The sequence below is a fragment of the Lycium ferocissimum genome, chromosome 2 (genome assembly GCF_029784015.1).
Source record: "Lycium ferocissimum isolate CSIRO_LF1 chromosome 2, AGI_CSIRO_Lferr_CH_V1, whole genome shotgun sequence".
Lineage (NCBI taxonomy): Eukaryota > Viridiplantae > Streptophyta > Magnoliopsida > Solanales > Solanaceae > Lycium > Lycium ferocissimum.
Window position 1 is genome coordinate 61,535,083 of NC_081343.1, and position 13,070 is coordinate 61,548,152.

At 33.6% G+C, this 13,070-nt stretch overlaps 1 protein-coding gene across 1 annotated transcript; it reads right to left on the bottom strand.

The window, feature by feature from the left end:
• Window positions 1–1,738: 1,738 nt before the first annotated feature.
• LOC132046573 (sulfite exporter TauE/SafE family protein 3-like) lies at window positions 1,739–5,905 on the bottom strand. Its single transcript, XM_059437244.1, has 12 exons — window positions 5,502–5,905; window positions 4,758–4,917; window positions 4,454–4,654; window positions 4,241–4,305; window positions 4,097–4,136; window positions 3,788–3,846; window positions 3,579–3,665; window positions 3,412–3,462; window positions 2,984–3,205; window positions 2,469–2,562; window positions 2,187–2,327; window positions 1,739–2,101 (listed from the first exon to the last, which is right to left on the bottom strand). The coding sequence occupies exons 1-12, from the start codon at window positions 5,733–5,735 to the stop codon at window positions 2,019–2,021; spliced, it is 1,437 nt and encodes a 478-aa protein (XP_059293227.1). The 5' UTR covers window positions 5,736–5,905; the 3' UTR covers window positions 1,739–2,018.
• Window positions 5,906–13,070: the final 7,165 nt, after the last annotated feature.

Genomic DNA, 13,070 nt, shown 5'->3' on the forward strand with positions numbered 1-13,070 from the left:
CACATCCAATGGGACCCAATTAGGATCCGTGAATTTAAGCCCCCGTTTGGCCATAAGAATTATTCACTTTATTCCGAAATGTTTTCACTTTTTTCGGAATCAGCGTTTGGCCATGAGAATTCCGATTATAATTTGAAGTTATATTTCGAAATACCAAAAACTCAAAAAAACTTATTTTTTAAAAAAAATCACTTTTTTCACTTTTTTACAATTATATTTTATCAAAAATTACAATTTTAAAAACTATGGCCAAACACAACTCCAACTCCAACTCCAAAATTCCAAAAAAAGGTGATTTTTTTTTATATCTATGGATAAATGGGGCCTAAAATTGCAGATAAATAACTAAAAAGGAAAAGTTTTATCTGTCACTGATTCAAAGAGTTTTTAAAAAAGGTCCAAGTTTTGTGACACTCTAGTGGGGGTCTTCAAATGATCAGTGTGAGAGATCTGGCATACCTAAATTAGCACTCCTCATGAACAAATGGTTATTCGAACTTGTTCATACTTTTCTGTTCAAGAAAATAATGAAAGAAGTTTGTAGTATGGTACAATGATCAAGTCTTAAACTTTCTTAATTTTTCTAAAATAAAATTTTGATACTAATAAAAACTAAATAAATTGTAGTAGTACTTTTGATAATGTATTAAGGAGTATAAAGTTTGAATTTATCCCAAAATCCGATAAAGGTGATTAATGGTGGAGGTTGTGTCTTGGTGGTAAATTGTGGTTAATAGTGGTGGTACATGGATAGTGGAGGTAGTTGGTGTGAAGATTGAGAAAGAATTCAATCCAAAACTTTAAGGCTATGGGCAAAATGGATTTAAACTCTTGTGAAAACTTGTACACGATTGGGACAATTACAGCTAACACCTCCACCCTTGTTACTCGGTTCTTGATTTTATATGTGGATTGATTCTTTTAGAAGATTAAAAGGTGGACCTTGATGTAGTAGATCAACATGCTAAAGAGGGGTACGAAGTTGATATCAGAGCGGCTCAATGGGCTCAATTGAAGAAATAAAGCCCCATAGCATTACAATAGGTGGAGTTATGGAGAAATATAGTTGTGCAAACCGGCTTACCAAAATTTGAATTGGATATCACGTGATAGAATGCTACCAATCCATTTAAAAGCTTAAACTATTATTAAACACAGACTTTTAATTGATTAATTATATTATGTCTTGGTACTCACCCTCAAGTACAAGTTTAATTATTTTTCATTGGCCAAACATGTGAAAATTATTTGTTAATAAGTGGCGGTCAGAATCGAACTCATTACTTTTACTTGCTCGGATACCATGCTAAAAGTATGTGTGAGCGTCCAACCTAAAATTTTAAGATTGTGAGTAGAGAAGTTAGGACCATTTAAACCCCTTTGAAAAACTTCACACAACCGACGCAGTACGTGACTGTGAAGTGGAAGTTGCTTTGTAATGACATACAATGAAGGTGGTTGGTGGTACGAGGTAGTTGCTGGTAGTGGTGATGACAAGCGATATTGGTTGTGTGGTGACAGTTGACGATAATGATTGGCGGTGATAACAATTAGAGAATTGATAAAAGATTACATTCACATAAAATTTTAATAAGTGAACGCTTTGATGATTTTAACTCCATTCAAAATCTAAATTATATTATTCAGATATTTTCAGAACTAATAAGAGTTTATGAAAGAAAATAAATACACGTAATATGTTGAAATTTGACTAATTTAGATGTAAACCATCCAGGCCTTAGGGATATCACAAGAATACGACTCCGAAAAACCTTTTGTTGTAAGTGAAAGGAAACATTGATGTAGTCTACTGCATAAGTATCAAAACAGTCGAAGTAGAAGAAATGTGGACAGAAATAAGATTGAGATGGAACCAAGTTATGATTTCTTTTTGAAAATAAATAGAAAATGTAACTTATTACAATGTGGAAGTAGTCATATCCTTAAACCCCATCCACTCCAGTTTGAGAGAACTCCCACAGCCTGCCTTGTCTTGAAGCCAAAGCAAATATGCATATCTAGGAGCGGTAACAGAGGTTATCAAATCCCATATAATCGTTGTTCTCCAGCTTCTCGATCATATTTGCTATCCCCACACCACCTGCCAATTACCCAACACAACTTTTTATGGTCAAAAGATAAAAAAGAAGCAATGGGCAGAAATCAATATATGAGGATGAAAATACCTAAGCTGATTGCACTGGTAAATATTGTCATGGCCAGTATGAATATGATTATAGAAGCCCTTCCAAGAAAAGCAATTACTCTTCTTACTACGTGTTGACCGACTAGTGCAGCAATTGTTGCCACAGAAACGAAATAAGTAGCTGCATATTCAAATATAAGCTGTAAGATTAACTTCCTTGTAACCCTATTATAGTTACCAACTCTAAGGTCATGAACATAATAGTCCTACTTTTAAAGCATTTGACGATAAATTTTCTTATCTTTTTGTCTTTGTTGCTTACCATATGGGACTGGGAAACGCTTCAAAAGGTAATATTGCACAACTGACATGGAGGATGAGAATGTCATTGAAAAGGTTGATGTCGCACTTGCTACCTGCCAATTTGTTTCACTTTGTCAAACAACTTATACTTCATCAACTATTTAAAAATTGGAAGAAAAAAATGGAACAAATCTCTTCTTTTCTTTGTGTCCAGATAACCATAGTATACTATCTGATAACATTTGTGCAATGAGGATTTACTTGACTAGATGTATTGTACAGTAATGAATCCGATAATGGGTTCGTGGATTCAGCTGAACTCAGTTCTTCTCAATCAAACACTATTTATGTATATGCGAGAGTTTGTGCAAAAACAAGTATTCATGGAGTTAGCTATACATTTCAAAATTTCTCTCTCAACTCATAAACCACTTTGTTTAAATTTTGGATCCACTGGAATATAAGTACAAGAAAGAAGTGTTTAATAACTAATACTACTAGATAGAATATTGGGTACTTTATAGCAAGGTGTACCTGGGGAGGAATTCCAAGTTCAAGGAAGAGAGGACCTAAGATGAAGCCACCTCCAAGACCAAGCAAACCGCCAACAATACCAGCAACTATCGCACAACAACAGTAAAACAAGAGTAGATGTGGCTTCCAGCTTGTTATCTCCTTTCCTTTTGATGCTATCACCCTTGTCCCCTTGTACAGACATACTGCTTCATATAATGAAACCGAAACAGCTACAGGTACCTAACATATTATATGAAACCATTATCTTGCTTGCTCATTCTTAAATTTTTGTATACAAGTTTGACAAACTAAATTGGATATATGCACTAACCATAGATGTTAGAAATAAGTTACTTCCTAAAATATATTGATAGCATCAAAGTTCTTCACACTGTCAGTGTAAGGTTAAATGTTTTAGGTAATAAGTGTGTAGCAAGGTGCTTTACCTGCAAGAAGTTTAAAATCCAGTACTCGATGGAGCAAGTCACGGTGTAGGTCTGCAAGCAGATAAATAAATAACCATTGGTCAAAAAAAAAAAAAAAAAAGAAGAAGCAGCATATGAGTATGTGTTTGAGAGACTACAAAGTAGGAGTTTATTCATAAATTGCTTACCTTTACAATTTGAATTGCAAGGAAACCCACCCAAACAAACATTAGAAGTCCCAATTCTTTCCAGTAAACATTGCGAATCATGGGAACCTAGACAGGTGAAAATTGGAATATTAATTAAAACCTGTAACATGCACTCGATCAACCATAGACAAGTTGTTAAAGATGATCGGATCAAAATTAGTCAAGATATGAACAGAGCATGTACTTACAGTGTCATCTACATTAGCTAATGGACCAGTAGGAAGTGGCCTGTATTCCCCTTCAGACTCTGCATTTGAGCAGATGATCAAAACCTTGAATATACCTGTCTATTTTAATTGGCTTGTTTCGCTTTGGATTTTCTTTTTTTTATGTCCTTCAGGATCGTGACATGTCTACTTTCTTTTATCTATTTATGAAATATGTTACTTTCACTTCTTGTATATCTCTAATTATGTTTCTAGTTGTTTTCATGTAATTTCACCTTTGCATTCTTGTTATTGCAGAACTAAACAATGCTAAAGATGCCAAAAACTTACCTGGCTTGGACTCTGACCCCAACTGCAGCTTGGCAGCTTCCTGCGATTATTTTGTAGCGCGATATCAAGTTCCAGTGAGTTCTTGAAAAGAAAAAAGTATTAACTTATGTTTTTTGGGATTAGGTGAAGAAATGTAAAACTCACCTTTTTCATTATTGTTTCCTTCTTCCATGTCTCGATTCCTTTGAACAGTGCCTTTGACGAGGTACCTAAAACATATGTATAGTACTTTAGCCTTTTGAAAAGCTCGAAAAATGTGCAAGGCAGGAATTCAGGAGTTAGAGTTCTAACATTTCATCACAGGTTAAACTAGAAAAAAGATAATAGTAGTACTAGATTTCGGGATCGAATATTTACCAACAAAAAGGATGATAAGCAGGACAGTGACCATCCAATCAGCAAAGATGACATTGAAAGCGACGCCAATGCTAATACCAAGCATGAGCATAGGTTGTAAGAGCAAGGCCAAGTCATAGTCTATTATGGGCATGTCTAGTGATGGGTGCCTCAGCCTCATGTTGTAGTACACTGTTGATCCTGCTGCTCCCATTATCATGCCTTTTAATGAAAAAATCAATAGTTTAGTGCTCGACAAAATAAGTTACGACGAAAATAAGTATATAAAATATACTTTATGCTTGATAAGCTTTGAATGACATACATTTTGAAATAGCTGTGGATGATTTTGGGTCGAAACCGATGATAAGAGTTAGCATTGGAACGAAGATTCCACCACCTCCAACCCCTCCGACGCTTCCCAAGGCTGCACCAAAAAATCCCACAATGGATCCAACTACTACTCTCCATCCAAACTTCATCTCCTGTTCCGAAAGAAAAACACGCACAGTGATAATAGTTAGCTAACTTTCGATTATATGTTTGTATGCGTTTGTAGTTACATAGGCTAAATACCTTTCTATTTCTGCAGAAAAGCTTAAACCGGTTAGAAAGAATACATTTTAGTTACATGATTATGGAGTATATATCTCAACGTACTCCTCGAGTGTGATTTGATTCTTTTTTATTGGTCAAACATTGGCAATATTTTTGGTTCTTTGGTGTGAGGTGTGGTTTAATTTGAACCTAGGACCTCTGCATGCTATTTTATCATGTTTAATTGTATGACTATCATCTAAAAGCTATATAGTCATATTAGAACAGACAGAGATCCTGGCAAGTTCGAGTCTCACTGTTGCTAGTATCAAATTCTTTTTACGTACTTCATCCATAAAAAGAAATCATACTCACACGTGAGGGATATTCCGAATAGTCATGTAATTCAAAAGAAAATTCATGAATCACAAGAGCATGCATGATAGGGATCATGTTGATGTGGCTAAATAAGATTTCAAGCCAAAGGGCTATAAATTAAGCAGTAAAAGAACTGATAAAGCTTGAGTATTACCGGCCAGACGTGCTCATAAGAGGACCTCCCATTCCACAGGAAATGCACAAGCTTTAGTGCAAAACCTTGTGGTTTCATTTCATTATTCTCCACATTAATGTAAGTTGGCTCTTTGTCCTTGAGAAGCCTTTCTGCACTGCTAACATCACTTATGGTGAATAATCCCCAGCATAGTATCCAGACTGCTGTTAGCAAAAACGCCTTCAGTCTATGTTTTAACTCTTCACTAGCCATGATCTTTTCAATTAGACTTTATTAGTTAAGAACTAGCAAGGTATATATAGTAGCTAATTCCCCTGATTCCTTTGAGTTGATTGGCTAACTGCTTCCTCCACTTTCAAGAACCTAATGGGAAAGAGCAGAGGAGATGAAAAGATAATCTCAAGATTGCATGCTTTGAATATCCTCTATTGCCTACATTTTATAAGTTGAAAAGGCAGTAAAAGTTTCACTCTCTCTCCGCGTTTGTGAGAGATATGGACAGTATACGTGTTTACTGTTGTAGGATTAAGAAAGAAAGAAATAATTTTCATCCGCTAAGTTGTACCAAGTCTAAAAGAAAAGGGCAGCCCGGTGTACCAAGTCTAGTGGGAATTAAATTAAAATCTTACGACTTTATTTGTACGTTTAACCTATTATAGTAGATTCGTTTATCCTTTGTATCGGTTTGTTAATTATTGTACTCCTCCGACTTATCATAGACATTTACCTGTAATTTATCAATGCATAAGTCTTAAACTCCGTATTAAGTAGCGTAAAACGCAACAATTTAGGAGGAACTAGAAGTTCCAAACTCAACACGAAATGGTAAATTTCCATAGCCTTCACGTTGTAGAGTCAAACTCAATGTACCAAAATCTTGTTCAAGATATAGTACTAGTGTTTGTTTACTACGAATTACGTCTGCACTCAACTTCCATTCAAAATCTGCAAAGGTTAGTATTATTGTCGTGTACAAGCAAAGGGAGATTGACAAGAAATTCCCTTTTTTGCTTCTACTCCACCATTTAGGAATCAAAATTCCATACCAGAAATAGAAGGAAGCAGTGTTGTTTGTCCTACTAATGTGAAATTTCCAGGAAACCCTCTAATTCACCATCTTACGCACGGACATAGCCATGGCTGACGGCATGAATTTCAGAGCATGAAATTACTTGATATATTTCTTACTGGTACGATAACACACACAAGTGGTTACTTGATATTTAGAACTGTATCAATTGTGGAACCAAAATTTTCCGAGATTCAAACATAAAGAAGTAAATACACGAAGAAGCTAAGAGTATTTAACATTGAAGGTCATACTCTCTCCGTACCAATTTAAGTGTCTTACTTTCCTTTTTGGTCTGTCTCAAAAAGAGTCTCTTTTTGTATTTAGTAAGGTGACAGTTCAAGCATCCTACATGGCAAGTTTAAAAGTTAAAATCACAAGATTCAAAGGACATTTTAGTACATTACACATATAATTTATTTAAGATCACAAGATTTAAAAGTCTCCTTTTATTTCTTAAACTTTGTGCCTAGTCAAACTAAGACACAGAGATTGGGACGGAGAAAAATTGTACAACTTTCGAGGCAGATCAATGATTCAACAAAATCCAACCCACTGTAATACCACAAGTGACGTGGAGTGTACGCAGACCTTACAGAAGGCGGATCCATGATTTGAACCTTTAAATTTCTACATTTCAACTTATAGCAGTTTTTTGATATTAACGGTTCTAAGTTTAATGTTTATTGAAACCTTTACTTTCTGCGTGGATAATACTGGATTTGTTGATTCATATATCCAAATTCCAGTCAATTTGATTGACTAATATAGATATAACACTAAACATATTTGGATTTTTCTAGGAAACTTCAGAAGATGTAGTTAAGCGATCACTGGAAGTACAGAATCTTGCTATAAGCGTGGTCTAATTTGGTTGGATCACATATTCTCTTGTGCCTTCACGTTAAAATCATAAACGAAAATCACCAACTATCATGTTGTAGAGATCCTATTCTTGAATCCGGAGGCAAAATGGCTTCTTTTTACAGCCATTACACAAAAATGGCATGCCTTTTTTTTTTTAAACCAAAATGGGTATTTCGTTGGATAACCAACGAAATACCCGCATCTTACTGTTCATACCCGAATTATTTCAGTCAAATTATTTTTTTTTTTTTTTTTTTTTTTTTTTTTGCATTTCGTGCAATGTTGCACGAAATGCAACAAAATTTGTTTTTTTTTTAATTTCGTTTTTATATTAAAAACGAAATAAAAAATAAAAATAAAAATTTGTTGCATTTCGTTGGACAGTGCACGAAATGCAACAAATTTTGTTTTTTTTTTTTAATTTCGTTTTTAATATTAAAAAAGAAATTAAAAAAAAAAAAAAATTTGTTGCATTTCGTGCAACATTAATAACGAAATTAAAAAAAAAACAAAATTTGTTGCATTTCGTGCAATGTTGCACGAAATGCAACAAAATTTCTTTTTTTTTTTTAATTTCGTTTTTTATATTAAAAACGAAATTTAATGCTATTTCGTTAGTAGTATCACGAAATACAAAAAAAAAAAAAAAATATTATTATATTTTCCTATTTCGTTTTTGTGTCAACGAAATAAAAAAAAAAGAATTTTTCGTTTTTTTATATTAAAAACGAAATAAAAAAAAAAAAATTTGTTGCATTTCGTTTTTTTTTTTTTACAGTTTTTAATAAAATGCAACAAATTTATATTTTTTTTTTTAATTTCGTTTTTTATATTAAAAACGAATTTTTTTTTTTTTATTTCGTTGACACAAAAACGAAATAGGAAAATATAATAATATTTTTTTTTTTTTTTTTTTGTATTTCGTGATACTACTAACGAAATAGCATTAAATTTTTTATTATGAAATAGGAAAATATAATTTTTTTTTTTTTTGTATTTCGTTTATATAAAAAGGAAATAGGAAAATAATTTTTTTTTTTTTTTGCATTTCGTTTATATTCATCGTATTCGATTATCTAAATCTCAAACTAACTAACTTTCAATTTTTTTTTTAACTTAGAAGAAGCATTGTTGTACTTTGATATTTCGCTGCATACTTTGCGAAATGCAAAGTTAAAAAATTGGTGGAAACGGATTCCATTGTTCACTGTTTTTTATAGGGACAATAGCTTTCAATTATTTTTAAGAATCTTGTCAGAAGAATTGCTTCCAAGTCAGAAGCTTAAAAAAGAAGCTAGTGAATAGCTTTCAATTTTTTTTTTTGACTTGGAAGAAGCATTGTTGCACTTTAATATTTCGTTGCATACTTTGCGAAATGCAAAGCTAAAAAATTGATTTTTTTCTTTTATATTTCGTTGCATATATTTCGTTGCATACTTTGCACTTTTGTATACATTGCATACGGAAGCTAAGGTTTTTTATATTTTGTTGCACGACCTTCTCCATTCTCCATTCTCCATTCTCCCTTCTTCCTCTTCCTCCATTCTTTCTCTTCTTCCGTTCTTCATTCTTTTCTTCTTTTTCTACTAATCCTATCACAAGGATTCCTCAACTTTTGCTCTATAATCTTCTTCAAATTGAGGTAATTTCTTAATTTTATAAGTTTTTACATATATTTTTTGATTTAGTACTTAGTGTAGTAGACTATAATAAAGAAAACAAAAGTTACAAGTTTAGTTAATTAACAATTGGTAATTTCAGTCGTTGCTTCAATTAAAAAAAGCTTTATAAAATGTTAGTAGAGTTTATTGGTCAACGAACTACAATTAAAATACTAAAAAGATCGTCGAAGTTACTGATTAAAAAGGTATAAATTTATATTATAAAATGTTCTTTTAGTTAGTCATTTTCATAGAACAACATTTAAAAAAAAGATGAAGAAATTGTGAGGAAAGTAAGATTGTTAAACATAACATAAAGATATTTGTATCATTTGTTGGGTCATTTTCTATGTTCAAATTGTGACTAGTCGTTGGAGATTATTTGCTGTTGATAAGCATGAAGAATTTTTACTTTTCAAATTAAAAGTATAAGATCAAGAAACTGTGAGGAAGTTGGACTTGTTTATGAAGATAATAGAGAAAAATAGCATGACCTTTTTTTTTTAAAAACCAAAATGGGTATTTCGTTGGATAACTAACGAAATCTTACATTCGATCTCGGTAAAAAAAATTGGTTGACCTTGCATCCTCTCTCCGATATATGGTTTGTTTTAAATAGAAAAGTAGTTATATGTAAGATGAATACTATTATGGCAATTAATTATGAGCTTAACCAAAAGTTTAATTACATTTCGTTGACCCCATAGGGAACTGCAATTATTTTTTGACGGTTGTCTTGTTATAAATTTTTTTTTCTTTTCTCACGTGATAATATATCTTATAGTTTGACCTTTGTTGACTTTCCTATTGAATATATAGTAAACAATTGTGTAAGGTGTTGTCAATTATTCTAACAGCAGTGGCTTGGTGTTGCAATGTTATAGATATGGATCGCCCCAGAGTCACTGTACATCCAGTCCGAAAACTATGATTTATTAACACTCCAAGCAACAACATCGATCCCGAGTTTGTGTGGGATGGAACATTGAGTGGACGAACGCGTGTTTATTTATACGTCGTGCGGATCATGAATTACGGAATCACGTAAGGCAATACCCTTTACATAATCGCATCCTCAATTACTTTGAGAGGTGTGGATTTGGGGGAGTTTTGGCAGTAGGTAATGTGCAGTATGATGAAGGAATCATCCTTTTTATTTTACATTTTAACGTATGCAATAATGCTTGGAGAAGATTAAATAAGTGCAATAATGCTTCTGCCAAGATTCTTAAAATGAATTGAAAGCTATTGACTAGCTTCTAACTTGTCAAATTTTTTAGCTTTGCATTTCGCAAAGTATGCAACGAAATATAAATTCTGACAAGATTCTTAAAAAAAATTGGATTTGACTTGTCCATGTAAAAATAAAAGGAATACATTTCCAAGTGTAAAAAAAAAAAAAAAAAAAAGAGAAGGAAAACTATTGACAATGCTTCTGAAGCACAACAATGATTCTTAAAGTATGCAACAATGCTTTTTCCTTTTTAGCTTCTTCTTAACTTATGCAATAATGCAACCTACTAACTAGTTTCCTTTTTATTTTACATTTTAACGTATGCAATAATGCTTGAAGAAGATTAAATAAGTGTACAATGCTTCTGCCAAGAATCTTAAAATGAATTGAAACCTACTAACTAGCTTTTTTTTTTAGCTTTTGACTTGTACAAGCTATTGAATGCAATTGTAAGAAAATGTTAGCTCTTTCAACAGCCAAGACCAAGGAATCCGTGGAAAAAAAATTGGGATTTGACTTGTCCATGCTAAAAAAAAAAAATTGTGCCGCATTTCGCAAAGTATGCAACGAAATATAAAAGATATATAACAACAATGATTCTTAAAGTATGCAACAATGCTTGGAAAAGATAAGTGTACAATGCTTCGCAAGATTCTTAAAATGAATTGAAACCTACTAATTAGCTTCCTTTTAGCTTCTTCTTAACGTATGCAATAATGCTTGGAGAAAATTAAATAAGTGTACAATGCTTCAAGATTCTTAAAATGAATTGAAACCTACTAATTAGCTTCCTTTTTAGCTTCTTTTTAACGTATGCAATAATGCTTGGACAAGATATATAACAACATGACGAAAAGTTATTTATAAACTTGGAGTACTCCAATTTTTTATTTTGCATTTCGCAAATTATCCAAAATCTTCGACTGAGACTTAAAAAATCTATTTACTATCCAAAAAATGTCGAACAAAAAAGAGAACACTCCTGGAAGCTCTTCCTCACCTTTTGCTTGGGCATTCCGGAAAACGAAATGATAGCTCAAGTTGAGTCACCCAACAACGGGGGGAACATGGGATCCATATGATTTTGAGATGGACATGTACAACCCGCACATGCTTGACGAACGAGAGGATGATTTTCGGATCTTGAAAAAATCGGATCCATGTGAGTACTCTACACGGATTACGCCGTGAATGGGAGCATAGGTACCATGAGTCAAATATGCTCATGAATGAGCTTGAGCTTAAGGCACCCAAGCCACGTCGATTCTCCATGGAACGCGAGGATATGGTAGAATATGAGATAGTCAGTGAAACAAATTCGAAAGGAGAATAATAGGATGTTGGTGAGACGTTGTAGGTACTATATCCTTAAGCTCGTTTTGAAGAACAAGCTGCCGAAACAAATCGCACGCTAACGATACATGAAAGAGCAAGTGTTTTAGCACGGAACTTTACAAATCGGATGATGACATGCCTAACGAACTCCCTTAGACCAACTATGTGTTATGTTTTTTAATTTTCAATTATAATGTAATTTTATGTTCATTCAATAAAGTGTTGTGTAAGTTCTATCCAACAATAACTGTTAAATTAAAGACAAAATTAAACTATACAATACGAACCGTTTATATTTTAAAGTAAGGACGACAACATATTATTGAAGGACGACAACATATTATTGAAGATTACATAAGATAACAAAGATTACATAAAATAACAATAACATAGAACTCATGAAAAACTTAACAGTAAACAAGCAACAACAACTACCGAGTACGATTGGGGCAACGATTTTTGTTATGGCGGTTTGCAAGTTCCACACCTCCTCGCCATGCGAGCAGGAGCAATATCCATTTCATTCCTCCTTCTAGTTGTTCTATGGGCTCCGAAGTTCGCTCGTATGCGGTGTTTGCAATTAAACGAAGGGACTTGCGGACGATATGCCTCATCACCCAAGGGAGAAAACTTTCCACCGTATGTTTGCTTGTAATACCTACAACGTAGTACTTGCTAACATAGTCCTTAGGCTGAATTTTACGGATCCGACGGATTTAATTGCATGGGAACATGGCATGTGGTAGTTTTTCCATTTCCCACACGAACATTTTTTTCCATTCTCGAGAGACTTTATGGACATTTCCACCCTTCTACCTTCGTGTGCAAATGTCGAATCTCTCGAAGACCCGGTCACAATGTTGTAGTTCATCATATCGGTGTGCATGGCGGCCCTATCCCAATATTCATGGAACTTCTTATCAACACCGGGCGGCCAAGTCTTCTTATTTACCATTAGCGAGGAAGCAAGGGGCGCTTCTTTTTAACAAAATGATCAACAAGATTTTTAAAGGTCAAGCGAACCATGGGCATTTAGGCAATCCACGGGCTTTCTTCAATAAACCATTGTAAGACTCGAGACATTTGTCGTCATAGCCCCCCACCTATAACCACCGTCCTTATACAATGTCCATTTTTCCTTCGGAAGCTCGCTTAACCACATATGCGCTGTGAGTGACAAGGTTTTGATTTGTTGCATCCTCATTTGGTATTCTTCTTTTGGTGCTCCGTACGCCCAACCACATTAGCTTCTCAAGATCGAGTTAAGAAACTTTTTGTTAAAGTTGCTTTTTAAATGTCGAACACAAAATCTATGATGTGTGGTGGGTGGTCAGTAACCATTCATGTGTCATTACACATTGCAAGATCCCTTGGTGACGGTCGAAATTAGTCCAATGCCTTTTCTATCACAAACAACATGT